General features: G+C 39.1%; 1 protein-coding gene across 1 annotated transcript in view; it reads right to left on the bottom strand.

Annotated features, from left to right (window-relative positions):
* ALS2 (alsin Rho guanine nucleotide exchange factor ALS2) overlaps positions 1-21,429 on the bottom strand; it is a 36,830-nt gene that overhangs the window by 3,999 nt on the left and 11,402 nt on the right. The window contains exons 7-29 of the mRNA XM_030277707.4: positions 20,876-20,972; positions 20,396-20,473; positions 19,270-19,446; positions 17,525-17,696; positions 16,953-17,133; positions 15,223-15,288; positions 12,674-12,836; positions 11,750-11,881; positions 11,388-11,516; positions 11,006-11,076; positions 10,594-10,660; positions 10,102-10,304; positions 9,894-9,959; positions 8,391-8,489; positions 7,724-7,888; positions 5,473-5,584; positions 5,095-5,172; positions 4,852-4,985; positions 2,791-2,958; positions 2,409-2,526; positions 1,728-1,885; positions 908-1,030; positions 232-408 (exon numbers count right to left, since the gene is read on the bottom strand). Coding sequence (XP_030133567.3) covers positions 232-408; positions 908-1,030; positions 1,728-1,885; positions 2,409-2,526; positions 2,791-2,958; positions 4,852-4,985; positions 5,095-5,172; positions 5,473-5,584; positions 7,724-7,888; positions 8,391-8,489; positions 9,894-9,959; positions 10,102-10,304; positions 10,594-10,660; positions 11,006-11,076; positions 11,388-11,516; positions 11,750-11,881; positions 12,674-12,836; positions 15,223-15,288; positions 16,953-17,133; positions 17,525-17,696; positions 19,270-19,446; positions 20,396-20,473; positions 20,876-20,972 — 2,934 coding nt within the window. The remainder of the gene's footprint in view (positions 1-231; positions 409-907; positions 1,031-1,727; positions 1,886-2,408; positions 2,527-2,790; positions 2,959-4,851; positions 4,986-5,094; positions 5,173-5,472; positions 5,585-7,723; positions 7,889-8,390; positions 8,490-9,893; positions 9,960-10,101; positions 10,305-10,593; positions 10,661-11,005; positions 11,077-11,387; positions 11,517-11,749; positions 11,882-12,673; positions 12,837-15,222; positions 15,289-16,952; positions 17,134-17,524; positions 17,697-19,269; positions 19,447-20,395; positions 20,474-20,875; positions 20,973-21,429) is intronic.

Raw genomic sequence — 21,429 nt, 5'->3', positions numbered from 1 at the left:
GATTTTGGAGCAATGTCAATCTTTACCTCTGTCCCATCCCTTCCACCTCCCTGTTTTGGAAGAGGGAATGTTTGATTCCCTCTCTCAACCCTTCTAATTGGCTTGAAGACATGCTTAGATGCATTTAAAGCAAAGAAAATACTTCAGAAAATTGAGGCTTTGTTTTAGTTGCTTTTACCTAATTACATGCCATAACCTGTTGCAGTTTATGTTTTGTTGTGGCATACTCACGCTTGCACTCCAAGAAAGCTGAGAAGAGCCATATCAGTTTGTTTGTTTAGGCGTAAAACGCATTCCCAGTAAATATCCTCCTCACGCTCATTGTCCAAGGCATACAACATAAACAGAGGGGGATAGAGGCGTGGCAGTAATACAGGGAGCAGCAAGCCAAAACTGGTTACCACATAACTGCAACAAAAATCCAGAGGGGGTGGTTTGCAGAGGAAGACATAAAAAACCCTAATTACCTATAAAAATTAAATTAAAATCATTGGAACAAATCTTTAATGTACAGGAGCCTATTCTAAAGGGATAAGAGTAAAAAAATAAGTACAAATCCACCAAATAGCAACTCTGATAAGAAAATGTTATAAATTACCTCTAGTGCTCTAATCTGAATACTTTTCTGAAGCCCAGGCCCAAGCCTTAACTGGCTTACCCATAACAAACAAAAGCAAATTTTGTTTTAAGTAAAAAACCACTGCATGGACAAGCATGAAATGCTTATTACAACCCTAACATGGAAGATTGCTTATCAGAATCTGTCATCAGAACCCAAGGTGAAGAAAAACCACTCTTAGATCCATCAGTTGAATATTGTTTATCTTCCTTCTCCCAAAGAAGAAAAATAAATGCAACAAGTAAAATAAAGGCTTTGTTAATTTTTATTTGTTTTTCCTTTATGTACCCTGGCTCAGGAGATTCTGATCTGGAATCAGATTTCCCACTGCAAAATGATCGCCTTCCTTTTGGCTCCGTTGTCAGAAATGGAATTGTGCTGCCCTCTTCCGGGAGATCAGGAAACAAGAACCTAAAAGGCAACACGCGTAACAGCAGTTGAGGTCACATCACACGTTTCCACAGATCTCAGCACCAAGACAGCAAAAATAATACATGGTGGGCGCAGCACAGCTAACACACACAGAGTACCAGCTCCCTGGAGGAAAACTTCGGAAGGCCAACCTCTCCAAGGACACCTTTCCTACATTAACATCGCTTCCCTCCAGACAAGGCTTCTAATTGTTAGTAATTTGGAGCGTTTCTGCTTTCAGATTGGCAGGACACAATTAAAGCTGTAATTATTCTCAAGAATCTAAGCCAGCTGTTCATAGAAGATTGTTCATCCATGTTGGTAAGAACTTTAATGCCATATTGGTAAGAACTTTATGGAATACACTGGGATTCCCTATCCTCACTAGTGTTCTATACCCTTCGAACACTGTCTTTGCACAGCACTGATATCCACAGACACAAAATTATAAATCCATATTCCAGGTGAGCTGCTTACAGCCACATTTTGAAGTACAATGTAGGATGTAATGTAGGTGTAAAGAGTTCAGTTTTTCCATTTTTGACAAAATATTCAAGGCTCCTTAAAAAGATAGGAAAATACAAGCAACCCCCAACATTAAGTAATAATTTGAACTGTACAACACTAGACAGCTTCAGTACATGGGGCAGCTTTAATGAATTCAGCAGTAGTTTGACTTGGAAATGAATCTCGTTACCTGACCAGCTGGAAGATGCGTTTGAGGTAGGACTTGATCTCCCTTACAGCCTCCTGCAGCAGTCGTCGATTTGCTCCTACTCCAACATAGGTCATTCTGTAGACCGCCACCAGTGTCTCCACCAGCTTGCCCAAGGGATGGAGAGGAGTATCACAAGCCTGAGACAATGTATATTAATTGGCCAGTCAGATAGGTCAATGGCAGACAAGTTTAAAAAAATGGAATCCAAGACAGATGGGTGAGAGATTCAACAACAGGCTTTCAAAAAAATATTACAATTATCTCAAAATTCAGCTACATTTAACAACTTGCCAATTGGATTATAAAATTTTGGTGTCAGCTAAACACAATTTATAGGAGTCAAGACAGTACCAGAACTTGTGCTACTACTTGGACTAGTCATCTGTCCAGTACTCTTAAAGTTAACATGCAAAAATTAGCAAGTATTTCAAGATACTTTGCTGGGATCCAACATTAAAGAACAGAAAGTGACTTTAAAAGGGCAGTCATTAGGTATTCAATGACTGTAGTCTTATTGCGGACTTCAATATATTAAGTGATGAGCAAGCATGAACTATGGATTACAAGAGTGCAAATATGGAATTAATTAGGAAAGCTGTTACAAAGTGAGCTTGTCATGCCTTGCCATGCCTTAGTATGTGAGCATTTCAGTCACAATACCTTTATCAAATATTTTTTTATATTTTCATATTTTTCCAGGGTGAAGGCACCAATGTGTTGTGGAATGAACTCCAAACTTTCCAGTGTCTGAGTATGTGAGCGGCTCAGTAATTCTGGGCTGCAGTTTAAAAAGACAGACATTGTACAAGTTGAGACACACAATGGGGGAAAAAACCCCGACATTAACAACTCAACTAGTAATAAACATCAGCATGTCCCTGAAAGGGTTTGTAGTGCAGAGCAGTAAGGTTATAATTTCACTTGGGATTTGCTGTTGTTTTAACTAAAACTTTACAGCCAGAGTTTCAAGTTTAGAGCTGAGTGCAATCCCAGTTTCCTCTCCATCCTGTTTTGCCTGGTGACACATTCTCTAGGAGCCAACCTGTCTTTGTGCTGCCGTCGGTTGGTGGTCAGAGCCACCGCAATGTTGTCCCAAGCCTTCCATCTGTCCCCCTGGCCAGGGCTCTCACAGCCAAGCTGGTTCCAGCATTCTTCAAATACTGCCTTCCATTTCTCATCAGGGGACACTGCCAGGATCCCAAGTTTCCGCCTAATAAAATGACCAGTGGGTTTTTTAAAATCAAATAGCAATGAAGCAACACATTTAGCTTGAAAACCACCCATGGCTAATGTCAATCTCATCTCCCACACTGTTTTACCAAAAGCTGAGAAACTTAACAGACTCTAGTGTGAACCAAGTTTTATCACTAAGAATAAAGTTAGAGCCTACAACTAATTCCTACATTAGAGAACAGCTATGAACTTTGTTAGTTTTACTCTTTCTTGCAGCCTTCCAGGAAATGGTACAACAAAGGGCTGGTGCTTATCTTCACCACTGGCATTCATTCAGAAGTCTCATAACACATTAATGTAGCAAGGACACGGCACAAATAAGTCCCAAGTATCTCACTATCCTGGAGTGTCCAAGCAGCACAGCTTCCCACATAAATACCAAGGATGGGTACACAGCTTCTGGCCCTGAAGTAGTAGCTACAGATAATGTTGCAGGGAATGTTAGGGATGTGCTGATAGAGAGCAAAACCAGCTCAGGCATCCTTTCACTGCCAGACAATGCTCAGGGATCATCTATAGCCAGAAGAAAACCAAGAGCTCTTCTACCCATGTGTATAGATAAAGATACCTCAGACCTACCATGAAATTTTGGGCTTTGAAAAGCTTTCTCAAAACAAGTAAGTGCTGTCATGGTTTAAATCAAGTGTCAGAAGTTGCCAGACCTTTCATTAATATTTCTTCCAGCATATTTGAGATGAGAACTAGCAACACAGGTAATTTCCCCATGCTGCCAGTTTCACAAAGCAGAAAAAGTAGACTCTAAGCCTTTTCAGAAATTATACCAGAAGATTTTAAACATGAAGATAGTCAGAAGAGGGTAGATGAAACCCTTATTTCACAAGCAATCCTCAAAAATATGTATATACATTTATTCATAGACTCCCTACTGGGGTAAAAAGCAGACAGCTGCAAAGGCTGCAAGTGTTCAGTTCAGCGGGAGGCCCTGCTTAACTTGCATGCTGTTGTAGGTGTCAGCACTGTCAAAAGAAATCACCAGTGAAAGCTTCGGGAAGCCAACTGACAAGTAATCTATGTAAAAATATTAAAGTTGTGTTTCCCATTTTAATCTGAAATTTCAGAGCATGTTTCCAAGATACCGAATCTCATACAGCAATTCCTAAACCATTACATGGTGATACCACATTCCAACATCTCACCATCAACCCTTTACTTAGGTTTCTTTTACTCAAAGATGTATCAATTACAACTTAAACATGTTTTGCTTTTTTCCCCCAGAAATAATTAAGCAAATTACCCTAAGGCATCTGCTATACAGAGGGGTTTATGGATACTTTTCAAAGTCATCTTTGCCAAGGTATTGAAATGCTCTTTTGCAAATCAGCAACATTCTATTTTCTTATACACTGTTTGGAAGAGGTGGAGGATCTAGTCAATTCTGTCCAAATATATCCCCACTGGCATTATTAAATGACACAATTCATGAAATTGCTAACAAAGTAACTGCCAGAAGGCAGACAGGTCTCTGATTAACTTAACTGCTCTAATGGAACTTAAATCTTTCTCAGGAGCTCAAAAGTCAGCAGCAGCTGTGAACTCAGGCTCTGTCAGCCAGTTCTAACATAAACAAATAAAAGTTTGAGACTGCTACAGCACAGTAGCAGCACATCAGCTGTCCTGTAATTTCATGCCACTATTTGCATATTCAAGTAGTAATTAAAGCAAATAATAACTATTAAAAAATGTTTATCTTATTTTATTTCATGAGCAGCAAGAAAGAGGAAAAATGTTTTCAAAATGTTTTCAGTGTTTCTTTGGGAAGTATTTTTGACCAGTCTTTGAAAAAAGACAATCATTCTGTTCCTAAGTAACACTGAACCACGTGAGATATTATTTATTACTCCACACTCACAGTGCTTTAGGCTTGTCCTTCTCATTCTCATACAAACTAGGTTTGAAGTAGGTTCCTGTGATTTTTATTCCAGATCCCCACTCTCCACTGAAGAGACCTTCAATATAATCTCCATTTGGCAAGGTCAGTGTTCCCTTGAGAAAAGATAAAAAAAAATTAACTAAAATCCATTGGGAACCAAATTACAACCTTTTTATTTTCTTAGATAGTTAACAGTTTACAGGTGACAACTGTAATACTGACCTTTCCACTCAGAGTCCAGTTATCTGAGAATTCCCCCTCATAGACTGTATCATCCTCAGAAAGCAGAATTCCAGTCCCCTACAAAAAGAATCACAAAGAACACAAAGCAGTAATTATAACAGAACGGCAGACCACCGATCTAAGGATGCACTTCAGAAAACCTGTTATTAATTCTCAGCAAATAGTAATTTTTCAGCTCTTTCTGAAGTAGCCCTAGGTAAAACAGAGCAGGGATAATAAAGCCAATTCTAGAAGCATGGACAATAGAAGATTAGAAGAACAGAAAGTTTCCACAGCCTAACACACACTCATCTGCCTCAGAAAGCTGCCACACTTAGAGGAGAAGTCCCTAAGCCCGGGGTCCAGTGTCCAACTCACCATCATTTTGTTGCTGCTGAAGGCTCCTTCGTAATACAGTCCAAACTGAGTAACCACAACACCATTGCCTTGGCAAAGATCATCTTGCCACATTCCCATATACTTTTCTCCTCTGAAGAAAAACGAAGTGGGAAAAACAGGGCCTAAATAGTACATCTCCACTCCTCCTTTGGCTTTACAGCCACATTGACCAGTACAGAAATCATCAGAAGAGAGTCACAGAGCACTTGCTTTGGGTCTGTCAGTTTAGGTTTACCAGCCCGATGAAAATATAAACTCTTTTTGATACAAATAAATTACAGTGAACTTTCTTTCCCAATTCAAATTTCAAATTGGCCATGTCCAAGCAAACTGATGAGCTGAAACAGGGCTGAAGCCCTGTTAAGCCCAATGCATGCCCCAGGGAACCTGAGAAGTTTGTTTTGCCAAAGTTTTTATTTCCTTTGCCTAAAGTCTGATGACTCAAACTGAAGAGAATAAAAAAATTCAAAGAAACCAAGCTGTTCTTCTTGGGGAACAGGAGGGTGACCTATAAAGTCATACATGACGTTTTTTAAATATTAGGAATGCAAATATTGTGAAGAAGTACATCATATTGTACAAATAACAAAGGTCATGATATCAAAAAATTTATTACACAATTAAAGATTGCTTACAAATAAACATCAGCCTCTTTTAGACTATTTAAAATACATTTTTTCTTTGTATAAGCACATGGATATCAGGCTAGAGGTGTTTGAAACTTAGTGCAAGTCCCAAATATTTCCAAACAACCTATTTTTCCAGTGTTCTGAAAGAGAATGTGACATTTTCCCCATGCAATTAACAAAAAATTAACTTCTCAATGCCTTTTCTTCTGCTTTTAGAGGGAACCTAATGACTGATTTGATATGATTCTGCTTCTTCCCAAGCATTTTCCTTGAAATGTATGCAGGAAAAACTATGTTTTTAGTAAAGAGAGTAAGCCCAACCATTAAACTAAGCTCTCCCAGCTGACTGGCCCCATAAGGTGGCAGGAAGCTTGTCTGGTGATTCATCCTGCCAGCTACAGAGGCCTCTGCTGGGTGAAGGCCCCTTGGAGAGAGATTCTGTATGCTCAGTTACTGGGATGGAAACTCCAAGTCACACTTGTTGAAACAACTGTTTTGCAAAAATGACAGCAGGCAATAGTGTCTGCAGCTATTCCTTTTTTGTCTGGGCTGCAGAATAAGTGCAGAAAACAAATCCTGAGGACACCAAGATACACAGATTACTTCCTTGAGACCAGAAGCAAAACTACATCAAGGCAGCTCACTCATGTTTGAGTGCTGGAGTGAAAAGCAAATGCCACACTCCTCCTTCACCATGAACTAACACTGCATTTACAAATTCTGGAAGTGAGAGGATTTGCAAGAAAAGCTGGTATCTATCTGTCCTAGGAAAATAAATGACTAAAGAAAGTATGCAGATACATCTCGGCACTACAGTGTAAGAACAACCACCTCTGAGCAAGACTAGGTGCAAAACTGACATGAGGAAATACCTAGAGATGTTACAAAAGCTCTGGTCCAGAAAAACATCTCCCTTTTACACTCCAGACTTTACCCTGCTTGGCTTTTTCAGTGAGTATTCAGTTAAACCAACAACAGTTCCTTGGGCATTCACCAAAAGCTCTTCCCAGGAACAGAAGCATTAAATTGGTGACTGAAAGATTATATTGATGTGTGCTCAGGGTTCATTTATTGCACATATTTAGTGCAAGTCTGTCTCTCACACCATCACTTCAGTAATCTGCCCTGAGAGGAAGCATCTCTCCTTCATTGCATTGGCAGAATAAGCCAATGGAAAACCTGAGCATGAGCTGAAATTAATGAGCACCATTATCTGCCATTGAACAATTAGTCCCAGTCTCATAGGCCTGGGATTAAAGAATATTTCTTACATGAATTCTTAATACTTTCAGCACATGCACAACACAACGCCTCAATAAGACACCATACTCAGAGCTAGTTTTCAGGCAGGAGTATGACAGAAAACAAGACAGAAAAAAAACAGTACAATCCCTCCACCATTCACTCCAGAAGCAGCACCAAAAAGCAGTTTCTAGACCCATCTCTTTATACTATCAACCTAGAAAGCCCAGCAATAAAGAAGGAAAAAAAAAAAAAAACCAAAACATATGCTATTACTGGTACTCACAAATCAAATCCTTTCCTACTCTTTTTGCAATTGCGTGTCATACCTGAGTTTCAAGGATTTGTGGAAGCATTACCTTGTGATATCATCAAAAACTCCATAACCACTCTTCTTATCCATTATCCACTGTCCAATGAACATACTGGGAGAAGAAGAGGTCAGTTTCCCACTGCGCAGCAGCCCGTGCCCATGCCGCATGTTATCCTGAAAACACCCCTCATACACCTCACCAGTAGCATAGCTGGAACAGCAACAACAACACAGGAACAAGTAAGAGTCTTATCTACGGCTCTGCTGGGGGGCTGGTTTTGGAGTTTTTAATTGACTATGTTTTGCTTGGTGCTTCCCCCAGATAAACCCTCTCTTTTTCCTTCTAGGAATTGCATTACAACCACACCAAATGGCAACTACAGTTAAAGTATGTTTCAGACAAAATATCCTTTAATACAAGTCTTTGGATGCTTTATTGTTTTAAAGCCACTCTGCCCAACAAGCAAGGGCATTGGAGGTGATATTTATCTCTCAAAAGAAAGAATCTTATTGCAAGGTGGCAGCAACATTAGAGCAGACATTAATAACAGACCACTGTACAAGTTGCATTGTGAGAAAATCAGAAAATAAACCACACTAACTATGACCACAAGTCTGCAATGTAAGGAAGTTACACACAGAGGCTTGGTCAGAGCATCAGCCCTGCTCTCCTGCAGCCATGCAGTGACAGCAACACAAGTGCCACAAGTTACCTGTACACTCCATGCCCACACATTTTGCCTTCCTTCCAGTATCCCACGTAATGGTCCTCCTTATTCAGTGCTTTGTTAGGCACTCTGTATTCACCATACCTGCCAGTGCAGAGATGGAACACAAGCAGCTGTAACACCAATACATTTCATTAACAGAGCAGATACACATCATGGAGCCATTCTAAAATCAGAATGCTCTCTCTCATTTTTGTGCATCTTTAACTACAGCATTCACAGATGATAGTTTTTGTAAGAGAAAGCAAGAATTCCAGCATCACTAGATGGTCAATGTAGTCCACACTGCATTCTGTTTGATTGTGACATGTTGTAAATACTGCTCTCACAGCTACACTGAAACATTTTTCTCAGGCCATGAGTCTTTTCAAATAATAAGACTGCTTCTACCTTTATTATTTTCTTCAGCTCTTGATAATTCAAGTACACTCTATTCCAGGGAAAGCTGAGGACATATATTGCTCTATAAAGGATTTTTTCAAAATATGTTAGCTTCCAATTATGCTCAGTGACAAGGAATTATTCACAATTTCAGTATGCCTGAAAAGAATGAGATACACAACGGTATTTATTGATTTTAATCTCCTGAGGAGATCAAAATCCAGTTCGGAAGGTTGTCCTCAGAGCATGTCCACGCAACATGACACTGCTGTTAACTGCTGAGACTATAACATGCATGCTGAAATACAAGTATACACACTTGATAATCTCAGCAATTACAGCTAAGTACTAATCCATTTCTTTCTGGCTGGGAGTTGTTTGCAGTATTTCCATCTCCAACAACCCTAAAATCTTCAGGATTAGTTACACTTACAAATGACCAAAGCTTTGATATCGTTTTATAGTTTGACGTTATACCAATAGCCAAGAGGAATTTTTAAAAGCTGTCTGTGGCCAGATAGCTATTTCAATTTCTATTTCAACTTCCCCTCCAACCCAATATTTTGAAAATATATCTTGAAGCCAACAGGACTCCTTGCATATTTTTATCCTGCCCAATACAGACATGTCTGCTCATAAGATGCATATAAAAATGCCTTTGGAAATAAGTTAATAAGTCTCAACAGTGCTCTAAGCAGATTCTTAGCAATGAAGTCCACAGATTAATTCAAAGCTGTTTAATACATTAAGTTATTTTCAAGAGGTTTTATTTGTTTCACCAGATAACATGATAATGTCCAGACCTTCCATTCAGCCTACTTTCAGTCTCCTCTGTAATAGTTATCTTCATCATCAAGATCACATATTCTGATTAGTTTTCACCCAAACCCTGAAGTCTCAATTCAAGATTTTGTCTCTTGGCTAAATTACTAAACCTTTGCTCTACCAGAAATATAGCAAAGAAAACACTAGAGAAGATGCATCACTATGTTGTAAGTCAGGTCAGTAAGATTCACTGTAAAACCTTTCATTAAAAAGGTTTTGTTGTTTTGTCCTACAACAAAAGGTATTTCTTGCCTGGCTCCATAAGTAGTTAGAATATCTTACCCATCCTCCAACCCAGTCCGGAAAGTCCCAGAGTACATTCGTCCATCTGCCCATTTTAGGATCCCTCTGGAAAAAATACAAACCCATGCAAATAAGTAAGATAATCGGTTCACTCTGTACTTAACAAATACGTTCTGTGAGTAAACCTACTTATTGTTACAGCAACCACTTAATTTTGGTTTCAACAGTTTCATTCCAATGCTTTTACCTTCCATGGGGCTTTCCTGAAAGCCACCTCCCATCGTAAACAGCATCCTTGAATCGAGGGTCCTTGTAGAAGGTGTATTTGGCACTGCGAGAAATAGGAGGTTCCTGTCTTGGCACATTCCCACCAGCTCCATACAGAATCATGTCAGAAGTCCCTCTAAGGGCCTGATCCACTGCTTGGCTTATTGCCCTCAGCCACTTGGTCTGAAACAGAAAGTGGTTCACGACAGAATTTAGCCAACAGCTGTCTTTGCACCAACTCTCACCTTTACAGCAAGCACAATCATGTTAACTGGCACTGCTCAGCACAGTGCTGTGCACAGTAACACTGCTATGCTTGGGCACCATGTACAGCCAGTCTGCACACTTAGCTGCAGAAAGATTTCATTATTGGGGAATACTCAGGCAATCCTTCTCCCAGTTTGGTTTCACAGTAGGGGAAAAAGCCTCATTTTTATCACTGAAGCCATGTCAAATTTGTAGAAATGCCCACCTTCTCCTGTGGCGTTGACGAAACAAGAACAAATTGCTCTTCGGGTGTTGTAATCTTCAACCCGTTCCTACACAGGGGAAAAGTACTTTAATCTGTGAAATTCCATCCTGGAACCCCAAGGCTTCTTAGAGCACTGTTACTGTATTTTCCCTACCCCAGCTAGCACTCCCTTTAAGTTAGCAATAAAAAGAAGCAGCAGCAAAGAAGACTTGCTTCCCTCTCAACCACCTTATTCTTTCTGATGTTTACACAACTTTAAGAAACAGAAATACATTTTCTGAAAAAAGAAAAAAGGGTACACATGGCTGCAATCACTGCTTTCCACTCCAAGTTCACAATAATTGGTTACAAAATGCTCATCTTCTCTCCCAAAAGATCAGACTATTTCAGCATCACAAGCAAGAATACTCACACATTACCAGCTTCTTCTGAAAGAGCTTCTACCCACAGTGTGGACAAGGGAAAGATGTGGTGTGTTGAGAACTGTAGGAAAGGAGAAGGGAAACATCACCAATTACTAACCCATTAACCTGGCCCCATTTTTTTCAAAATGGTTTATTTTTTCCCTTTGTTTGAGGACTAGGAAAAACTGAGCATTAGGGACTCTTTCTACCACTTTGCTTCAAGGAACAGCCAACAGAAACCATGCCAGCCACAGGGCAACTCAATGAAATGTTAAAAAGACACATAATTTCAGATTTACTTTTACACTGGAAAAACTTCACTGTATGAAAAATATGTAATGCTATTTGAAGCAGAGAAAAGGTTTTGTTCCTGGCTGCAAGCTGGCTCACCTGAGCATGTACCAGAGCATCGTTGAAGAGGATGAACCAGTTCACAGAGAATCTTCCCGCGTGCTGCAGCGACAAGCCCCGATTGCTGCTCTCACAGATCAAACGCCGCTCCGGCTTCCGCAAGGAGTCCTGCAGTGGGGTCAAAAGCAAAATGACAGAATCCCACTCCTCACTGACTGTGACTTAAGGTCGGTTCTTTAGTCTTTCATAGTAAAGGCCCAACCTTTCTGAAGTAAAGAGTACTACAGCAACACCAGCTGGAAAAAACAGGAAGTGCAACTGGGACAGCAGCATTAGTAACAGACACAGGCAGTGTGAGCAAGAGATTCAAGCTGCTAATGGACTGGCAATCATCACCATACCGTCATTTTCCCAGGAAAAGTCTTCCAGAAGCCAAGGGTGTATTCTGCTTCTTTCATTTTTCTGCTAAGATGAACAGCAAGGTTCTCGTAACATGAACTAGAATCCTGCAGCTTCTGGTATTCTGGAGATGCCTGCAGGGCACAAGGTAAGACATAGCTGAGGGTGCTGCTGAACCCCTGTACCAACACCACCAACCAAGCTGCAATACAACTGGTCATTTTATGAAATCAGCACTAAGTGCATGACAGTTGGTCTGGGTAATAAGCCGAACAGATAAAATCACTTTCTTGGTCAAATGTTCTATTAGTGTCCTGATAGTTTTATGAAACCACAAGAAGGTCCCTGAATGTTACAAGGAAAATGATTAATACACAATTACATTACCTTCTTTCTTGCAGCTTAACAAGCTGTCCCAGAAGTAGTGCTCATAATTGCAGGAACAATACTCTAAATCACTAATTACAATATTGGGCTAAATGTACAAGTAGTTACTGTGCCTGTTTAGTCATCTTTTATTTCAAAACAAAGTAATTATACACCTCTAAATGGGTGGTAAAAGTCTACCTAATATATATGTAGTGTTTTTGGTAGAGTATTACTGCCAAGGGTAGCTGCAATGATGCCAAATGAAACTGAAAAGCAACAGGCAAACATCAAAACAATATATTTGCAATTAAGCACTCAGGCACACAAACAAGCTCTGGCAGAATAACAAGTTTCTACCTGTCACATGATCTGTGCAGGTGGTGTAAGATTATGCAAATAAATCTACAAGATCTTCCCTGCAGCAAATACAAGTTTGAAGCAGATCCTCTGAGGAATAAACTGGTTTTAATTACCTGGCATTTACTTCACACAGTTACTTCCAAGCTATAAGTTTCATGTGCTTAGTTATTGCACTATAGATAGAAAAACCATCCTACCACTTCAAAACACGTGGCAAGCTTTAGCAAAGTTCTGGCATAATTATGAAGTCGTCCAAATGGCATGAAAAACAGAGCATTCAAAACTTCTACTAGCTGGAGGTTTTCCTCATTCTTCTCAGACAGTTTCTGTAACAGCTCCTGGTTTTTACTCAAGAAGTCTCTAAATGATGGGACCATTGGGAAACAGAGGGACGAGAGAAGAAAAAAGACATTAAGACATCAGTAATGTTTTATGTAAATTAGCCCAGATCACCCCTTTTTGGATTATCATAAACCAGTAAGAATTGTAAGGGCAAATACATGCTGCTTATTCATCTATTCACAATTTAGTTCGAGGAAGTGCAGCAGTAAAGACATGTAGCTAAAACTACAACATAAACCTGTTTTTTACTTGTAATTTCATATGCTCAGTCATCAAACTGCCTGAAGGAAGCTGACTACGTTGCTCACTTGGAGTGTAACCAATTGCCTTTTTCCTCTTTACCACTTGATTAGTAAAGTACAAGCCGGTGAAAAGACATCCCCATTGCTTTTAGAGTAGTAAGTTTCTGACACTCTTGATTCATGCAAGAAGGCCTGAAAGAACTTAACTTTGCTCTAGTACACTTCCCTAAATATACTGAAGTAATTTTTTCCCCCTGCAGTTGTTCAAGGCAACTGAGCAGTCCTTCCCCTAACTATAAAAATTACATCCTACCTCAGAGAAAGGCAGGAAATCTGTTCAATCCTCAGTCTGATTTCCAAGAGGGACAACTAATCTAGTTCAGAGAAGAAGAGGGAAATGATTCTGAAGACAGTATATTAGCACACAAACCCAGGATTTCCTCATTAAAAGGAAAGCACACCTATTTTTCCCTCTCCTTTGCCGTAGATATGTGCTCACCGGTGCAAGAATCAAGCTAAGAAAGCAGGCACCAGGGACAGCAAAACACATCAAAGTTCACAGCAGACTCCCTAAGAATGCTACACCATTAGTGAGATGCCATCTCACACAAAATACTGTACCTTGTCCAGGTCTGCTATTGGTATTTAAGAACTCTGTTACTGCACAAGCCTTAGGAATAAAGTCTTTTTTAGAGAGAAGATTGTTTCTCCTAGTTTTAAATTTATGCCTCTGGATAGCTTGCTATTTTTAATTTTGAGATCCTCACATGGAGGTTCCTCTGTTGAAAACCATCAAACAACAACAGACAACATGCACAACAGCTTGTCTACTCTTTCAGAGGACATGCTCAAAAACCTGCCAGCTATGGAGACTTCCATTGAAGCTGGTACTTTTTGAAAGTCGGGACTACATCTAATGCATTCATGCTGCAGAATATCCATAAAAAATGGGCTGACACCACTAACCATTTACTTAAGACAGTACCCCTCAGGGAAGGAGTGGGGGAAATTCATCATTACCAGCAAAGATATTCTTAACTTTACCCTGCAAGAAGCAGGACAAAACTTGCACGACATCTCTTCCCTGAAGTGTTATTTACCTAATGAGACCCTGGTTGCAGTAGGAGAAGCTGTGACACCCAGCAGTGACAACTGATGTGATGAATTCAGCATTGGGCGATTTCAGTATCAATTTTAAACAAGCTTATACTTGAACTAAGATTTCCTCTAAGTCACCCTAAAAACCCTGACCGTTGAAAAAAGATTCTCTGTGTCTCTCAGCAGGGTGATTCTGCATTTAGACTTTGGCACTGACCCTCAGGGGGCAGAATATTCTTTGTCCTAGGTACCTGGAACTTTCAGTACCATAACTTACACTGCATTCAAAGCGCTCCGTAAATGTTAACTGAATTACTTCTAACTGCAGAATTTGTGAAGGAAAGGCAGCAATTCCACAGACAAATTAAAAATTACCCTCAGTACAACAACTTCTTCAAAGCATTAGGATGAGAGACCCAGTGTCATTACTTTATTTCCCAGACAAAAATTCTATAGAAATGAAAAAAAAAGCTTTAATATCTGAAAACCTCAACTGTATTGTCTCAGGCCTTAAAACAATTCCTTCCTCACATTTACAGCATCTCTGCATGAAGTAGAGCAAAGAAACCTTGGGAGGCAGAGAAGATGCACATGCAGAAATATTATTTTTGCATCATTTTAAAGCACTTCCATAAACTTAAAGAATTCAAATAAAATTAATTCACCTTATCTACTGTAGCTAATTCTCTTTGGTATTTTCTTAACAGCAACATTTGAAAGAATAAATACACTAAATAATGATGAACATTTAACCTCATTTATCTAAAGTTTTCAAAAATCAGTATCTGAACTCTATGTTTCTTTGAAGGAATTTCCAATAACAAGCCTTTTTCCTCCATTATCCACCTTCAAGATGAACTAACTGAACTCAGCAGCATTTTAACCTGAATTTTTATCATTGTTAGGAGGAGATAACTTTTTATCTGAAGGAAAGGAATTAGTGTACTCAAGTATGCTGAGAGTAAGTCTCTGCATGGTCATTACTACACACATACACTCTCCATTCTTTACAGTTCTTTGCTAATTGATAAAAATGTCCAAAAAAATGGTAAAGATTTGCTTACATTGCTGGCTTTGCAAGGAGCATAAATCCTCCCATTACGAGGAAGTTTGTTACTGAAGTACAATACCTAATATAGGGAAGAAAAAGATCTTCAATTACAAAATAAAAACATCCCGGAAAGCAGCAACTGTTGAAATGTCCAAGAGTTTATAATGACATCTGTAATATCTTTTACTACACAAGTTATACAGTACTTGAGCAACACCCAGTGTTACTGAACTCTTGGCATTCACCGTCCACATGGAGCACTGAATATGCATAACTACATGTTTCTGCTGCCATTAGCACAATGCAGAGGGCTTACTTTAATTTTATTTCAACCTTCAACATATTTCAACCATTCAGTACTACTAGCTTCTAATTATAGTCAAGATGGAAATTTCAAGAGAGGAATTTTCTCTTTTCCTGCTATTCAACATTCTATGACTTCTCCCCACCACCATTAAAAAAACAAACCAAAGCCACCTTTCTCCAAGTGAAGAGGTCTCTGCTTAGCAGAGAGGTCCCTGCTTAACAGATTATACTTGTGTTGCCTGACTGATCCTTGAAAGGTGTTCATGGTGTAACACTGAGGTTCTGATGCCATACACATAAAAACATGTAAGCAATAGGGAGCAAAGGGGAAGGGCAGAAGACAAGCAGTAGTGAGAATAGAGATCAGGTATTTAAGTCTTTGAGGAAGAAAAAATTAAAACCTTCTATTCTCAGTAATGAGAACCAATTTTGAAAATTCAGGTTACAAGAGAAATTCAAGTTGTAGACTAAGTAAGAAAATGAGAAAATACATATTTAGAATTATGAACAATCTATATGATAAACAGAGATGGAAGCTTCTTTTAGGGTGATACAGTATAAGTTTGTCACTGACCTAGCAAAAATGTTATTGGTTGTGCCTGTGTTCAAAAAAAGTGCAACTAGTTATCCATTCAAACTGATACTGCATAACAACCGAAGTTGATAATCTCAAAATTTTGTTTCCTTAGATATTTTTGGATATCTGGTAACCAAGGCTACATTCAGATAAGGCATTTTTAAACTTTCTGTTAAGCCATTATTTTTCACAAAAAACCTGTTAAGCATTAAAAATGAGACATCTGTCACATTTAAATAAAATTGTCTAGAAACTAGGAGTTACTGATGGGAAAGACAGAAAACAGGTTAACTGCATAGATCTTCCCTCCCAAATGCTTTAAGCCAATGAAAACAATAACTAGGAAAATCCAGACTTAATTCTGAGTACTAAAGTAGCTCCAGCTTTTGGGTGACAGGTGTAATGCCAGCTGCTCAGCAGGTATGAGGCAGAAGAATTTTTGTCTGGAAGACAATCTTTAGTTAATAACTATTGAAAAAGCATTTTGTAATCTCAATAAACCCCCAAAGGTAGCTTTAAATACCAGCCTAGCAATGGTAAGCCTTACCACATTATACTACAAGATCCTTACTAAGTGATGAATATTTAGGATTACAGGCAGCAACCAAGAAAGAGTCTGTACCCAGAGTTTCACACAAAGGAAGGTGATGGTGTTCATGTGCTCCTCTAGTGAAGACTTGGAAATACATCTCACTACAAAATGAACCCATTTGTGTAAAAGTCTCCATACATTTCTAAATCACAACAATGCAACAGTTACATAGCTTTTCTTATGACCTACTTTCCCTTAACTCAGGGCTTGTTGCAGTCAGTAGATTAAGCCTGCAGAGACTCAGGGTGAGAGGGAATTGGATACTTGCTCAGTATAACTATCCAAAAAGAGACTGGAATGCTTCAGGATGGCCAAGCTCCTGGCTTCTTTTACTCCATGAAGAAAACTACTTAAAGAAGCTCCATGTTGACCAATGAGATAGCACAGCTTGCTGAACCTGCTTGCCATTTCCTGCAACAACTGGATTGTATTTGCATTGCCCAAATTATCTGTAACAGACCAGAAAGCAATTTAGCTTACCTTAAGAAAGAACAGCACCCATTAACAGAGAAAATCTCAACATGGTGCTGTTTAGCTGTTTTGTCAGCACTTTCGCCTCACAGCTGTATTATCCACAATCAGAAATTCAATAGTTTTAGACTAAATACAGCTCAAATAATGAAGGTATTTCAGTTGAAACCATTAGGAAAGTGCAAATATTAACTGAATGAACACTGTCAAAATGCAACTGTCTTTCACCTCTTCATCCAAACAGAGGAGAAAGCAAGAGTTTAGTTTTATCTTGAAAATATATTATTAGGTTTAAATTTTGCATAACAGAAATTTGTTGTGGAATGTAGGGGAAAAAAAATAAAGGAAAATATTAAAAGAAGGTCTTACCTAAACCTAAAAGAGGTCTAAGAACCTGAGATTTGATCTCGCTCAGTTTGAAATAAAACCTTCTCTCAGTAGCAGCCAACTCATGCAAACTGGCAATATATCCCATTACGTTTTTGTCAACTAAGGCCAGACAGTTGTCACCACCAGCTATCACATTGCTTATGTACCCTATCTGAAAGATGAAAAAGAGAAAAAACAGCGGCTTTAATGTTTTCTTTTTACAAATTTAAAATTTAAAAAATAGAGTAATGCAAATAAAGCATATTTTGAAGAGCACTAAGTGATAGTAAGCATCAATTACCTTCAGTGACAAACAACCCATTCAGTACTGGCTAAATACAAGAATGACAAATGTTCAAGATACATTTATAGCCACTGCTTTTCATTTTCCTGACTCTGTCAGAGTCAAAAGACAATAAATAGACCACCTTTTAAGGTCGCTCATACAACTATTTCATGTTTAAGAGATAGTGACTAAGTTCAGTCACTTTAGAATAATTTCTCATACATTTCTCCTATGAAACACAAAGAATATACTTTATTAGAACAAGGACTGTGCTCTGTACAGGTCCTTTCTGGACCTGGAATATGTAAATTTATTGATAAGAGTCCAGTTCATTAATACTGCAATATTCCTAATAGCAGTACTTGCTTTCCACAGTAATTCAAAGCAAGATTCTTGCCTAAGGTCAGCACAAGTACCACCAGTGCATTGGGGTTCCTCACTAATTTTGGCTCACATGCAAAAGTGAGTAATTCAGATTTGAGCTCTACTTTTATTTTCTTAATTGCTAAATAGAGGATTCATTTGAAACACTGAGCCAAAGTTGTTCAACAGGCAACCAATTCTTATATGCAAGAGCCTACCAGTGACCCCTGAAGAGAAGGGAATGGCTAGCAACAATCTTACAGAAGGCATACAGGCATGTGTGTGTGTCTGCATGCACAGACATAGACCAGTGTCTAAATCTCTGCCCCTCCTCAAAACACTTTCCAAACAACTTTTCTGCTCAATTTAGGGAAATAGCAGTGATACCCAGAGGAGCTAAGGCAGAGACACTCTCTACCCTCACTATTTCCTTTTTGTTACCTTAAACTCACATTGGTCTGAAACCACACACAAACTGGAAGAGGACGTGCAATCAGAGTTCACACCGCTACCTCATGTCAACCTCAAGGTACATGTAGGATTCAGCTTCATGAAAAACACTGTGCAGGGGCCTCCTGTCTCCCATTAACAACAAATGCACATTTTTGCTCAGATCCCCCTTTGCACTCATGTGAAAGGGAGGGGTAGGGAAGGAGAAGGTGCAGAACTCACAGGGACCTTCTGCCCAGTCACAAACAAGAGGCAGAATATCAGAATGGAGTAACAGAACAGAGCAACCAGTGGCCTCAGCCAGCTGAGAGACAAGAAAGTGAAGAGCAATAGCACTGAAGACTGAACACAGACTGGTGAAGCAGAGCACAATAACAGAGTGCATTTCTGCAGCACGCACAGATGGAAGGAAATGGCCACTAGAAACACCTCCCTGTCCCTCAAAGAGAAGGGAAGGCCAAGAAACAGGCAGGGGAGAGATCAATACTAACTCAGCCTCCTCTCTGCCTCCCATCCAATGTGCTTCTCATTTGACTACTAGGAACCAACCACGGGGCTTGGCACCCTTAAAGCTCATCAAGCCACCAGCACCATGCTGTTTCCTAAGAGCACCAGTATGATCTGACTTAAAGGAAATGACACTCACCTTGCTACAAGCTACTAACAAAACTGGACACTTAGTACAGCTGTTTTCATTCAAATTATTTTCTGTTGATTTCTCCTGGCCACAGTAATATAATCCAGGTTGGAAGTCTTTCTCATCTGCTAAAAAGAGAGAATAATCTAGTCCTGCCGCTGTTGTCCAAATACCATCACCGCACACCTAAAATTCAGGAGGAAGGAAAACATTAAAAATCATCACCCAAAGCTGGAAGGAGAGAAAAGTACATAACTCTTCTAGTCACACATGTACATAATACACCTGCCAAGACAAAGTATTTCAATGATCAGTCAATTTTTCAACTTCAGTGTCTCATAACAAATAAACTCCTTGTACATATACTGAAAACTCTTTCCAGTTTCCTTTCTAATGGCTGATTTTTTTTGCCTTTCAGTTACAAATCAGTTTTATTTTTAAATGGGCATCAAAGAGTTTGATTCAAGTTGGAACACTATTCTCCCCTCTACATTTAACTAGGAAATGTATATAAACTTGGGAGAAAGTTCATCTGCTGTAAATTAATTTGCATAAGGCCTAAGCAGGAAAATTATGCAGCTAGCTTTCCATTAAGATAAGCAATAGAAAACATGGGAAAGCCTGTGGTCTAACCCAAAAATTGTTATTTTGCTATTCACTCAATGTGGTGAAAAGTTCGAAACAAAGAGAAAACCCACTGCCAAAATTCTGCAAAGCTCCGGAAATAAGGAAACAAACAACAAATGTGGCCATGGTCCAGCCAAGCTAAAAACACTAGAAACAACTGTTTAGAATAAAAACAGAGTTCTGAAGTATTCAGAAGCTTCAACACTGCAACATCAGTATCAGAGAAACCAATTATAAGGTAAAAGTGAAATCTGATAGGAAGATACAGTCACATTTCTCAGTTCTGGAACTTCACTGTGGTCAAAAACCAGAGGAAGTCTGTGTAAATGATTTCTTGGGTAGATTTTTACAAGCTCATCTAAAGATCCTTTCACAGCATAAACCAAAGGGCTCTATTATTAAATAGCACATAGATCCATTAACAGGTCCTTCTCGGAAACTACTCTGCATTCACTTATATAAGAAGAGACCCCAAAATGAAAGAAGAAAAACACAGAAAACAAAGTACCTTTGCAAGACGAGGGACGGTTGTTGGAGAGTTCAAGTGGCCAAGCTGGCCAGAGATATTACTGCCCCAGGAATACACCTGCAAGAAGCAGTGCTGAACATCAGAATGTACATTTATATACATGGAAATATACTGAACTGTGGTAGTACAACACATCAAGTGTGCAAACACAAAAGTCAAGGCTATAGGAGTCATGTACTGAGAAGCATTTCCTTAATTTTCACTGCCTTCCTACATTCTGAGATTGTCTTCTCACATTCAGAAATAGAATGCAGCAAAGCAACTCACAGCAATCTTTAAACATAATGTTGATGGTACATGCAGAACTTGAGCAGAAATAAAATTTACATTCCACACTACTTCCATGCTGCCTCCTGCAAACGGGAACAAAAGTTTAGAAGCAAAAAACCCTAAAAACTAGAAAAGACCAAACGTGATAATTATGTCAGAGAAACAATAAATGGTAACAATCACTTGTACCTGGGATTTGGCAGTGAGTGCCAAGGAATGATGGCTGCCAGCAGAGAGGTGAATCACTTCCTTACCATCAAGGCTTTTCACACACAGTGGCTGAAGCCTGTCAATCCCCAGAACCCATAAGGTGAGGGAAGAGGAGTAGAATGTAGGAAAGAGAAAAAATATTATCAGGGGTACTGTTAATGCAGAAACACTCAAGGTTTTATTTCCTTCCCCAAAACAATTTAGAAAAAAAAAAAGATATATGGAACCCTCTGGCAATAAACCAGCTTAGTCAAAATGGTCAGGAAGGACAAAAGTAATGACAGATCTCATCCCAATTTGGACAAAGTCGAAATATCGCCAAAACTGTTCCTGATTATGAAGGGTAAAATTGGAACTGATTGATGCCCAGTAACAATACAGCACAAAACATGGTACTTGGAGAAACTTAGGTCATAACACCTAAAAGAACGAACAGACACTGCATGGCAGATGTTTAAATTTGAGAAGCTGAGACAGTTCAATACTCAAAATTTTCTAGCAATCTACTGAACAAAAAAACATTTTTCAAAGAA

The sequence above is a fragment of the Taeniopygia guttata genome, chromosome 7 (assembly GCF_048771995.1).
Source record: "Taeniopygia guttata chromosome 7, bTaeGut7.mat, whole genome shotgun sequence".
Taxonomy (NCBI): domain Eukaryota; kingdom Metazoa; phylum Chordata; class Aves; order Passeriformes; family Estrildidae; genus Taeniopygia; species Taeniopygia guttata.
The sequence above is the reverse complement of the archived record's forward strand: the minus strand, read 5'-3'. Positions and strand labels throughout refer to the sequence as shown.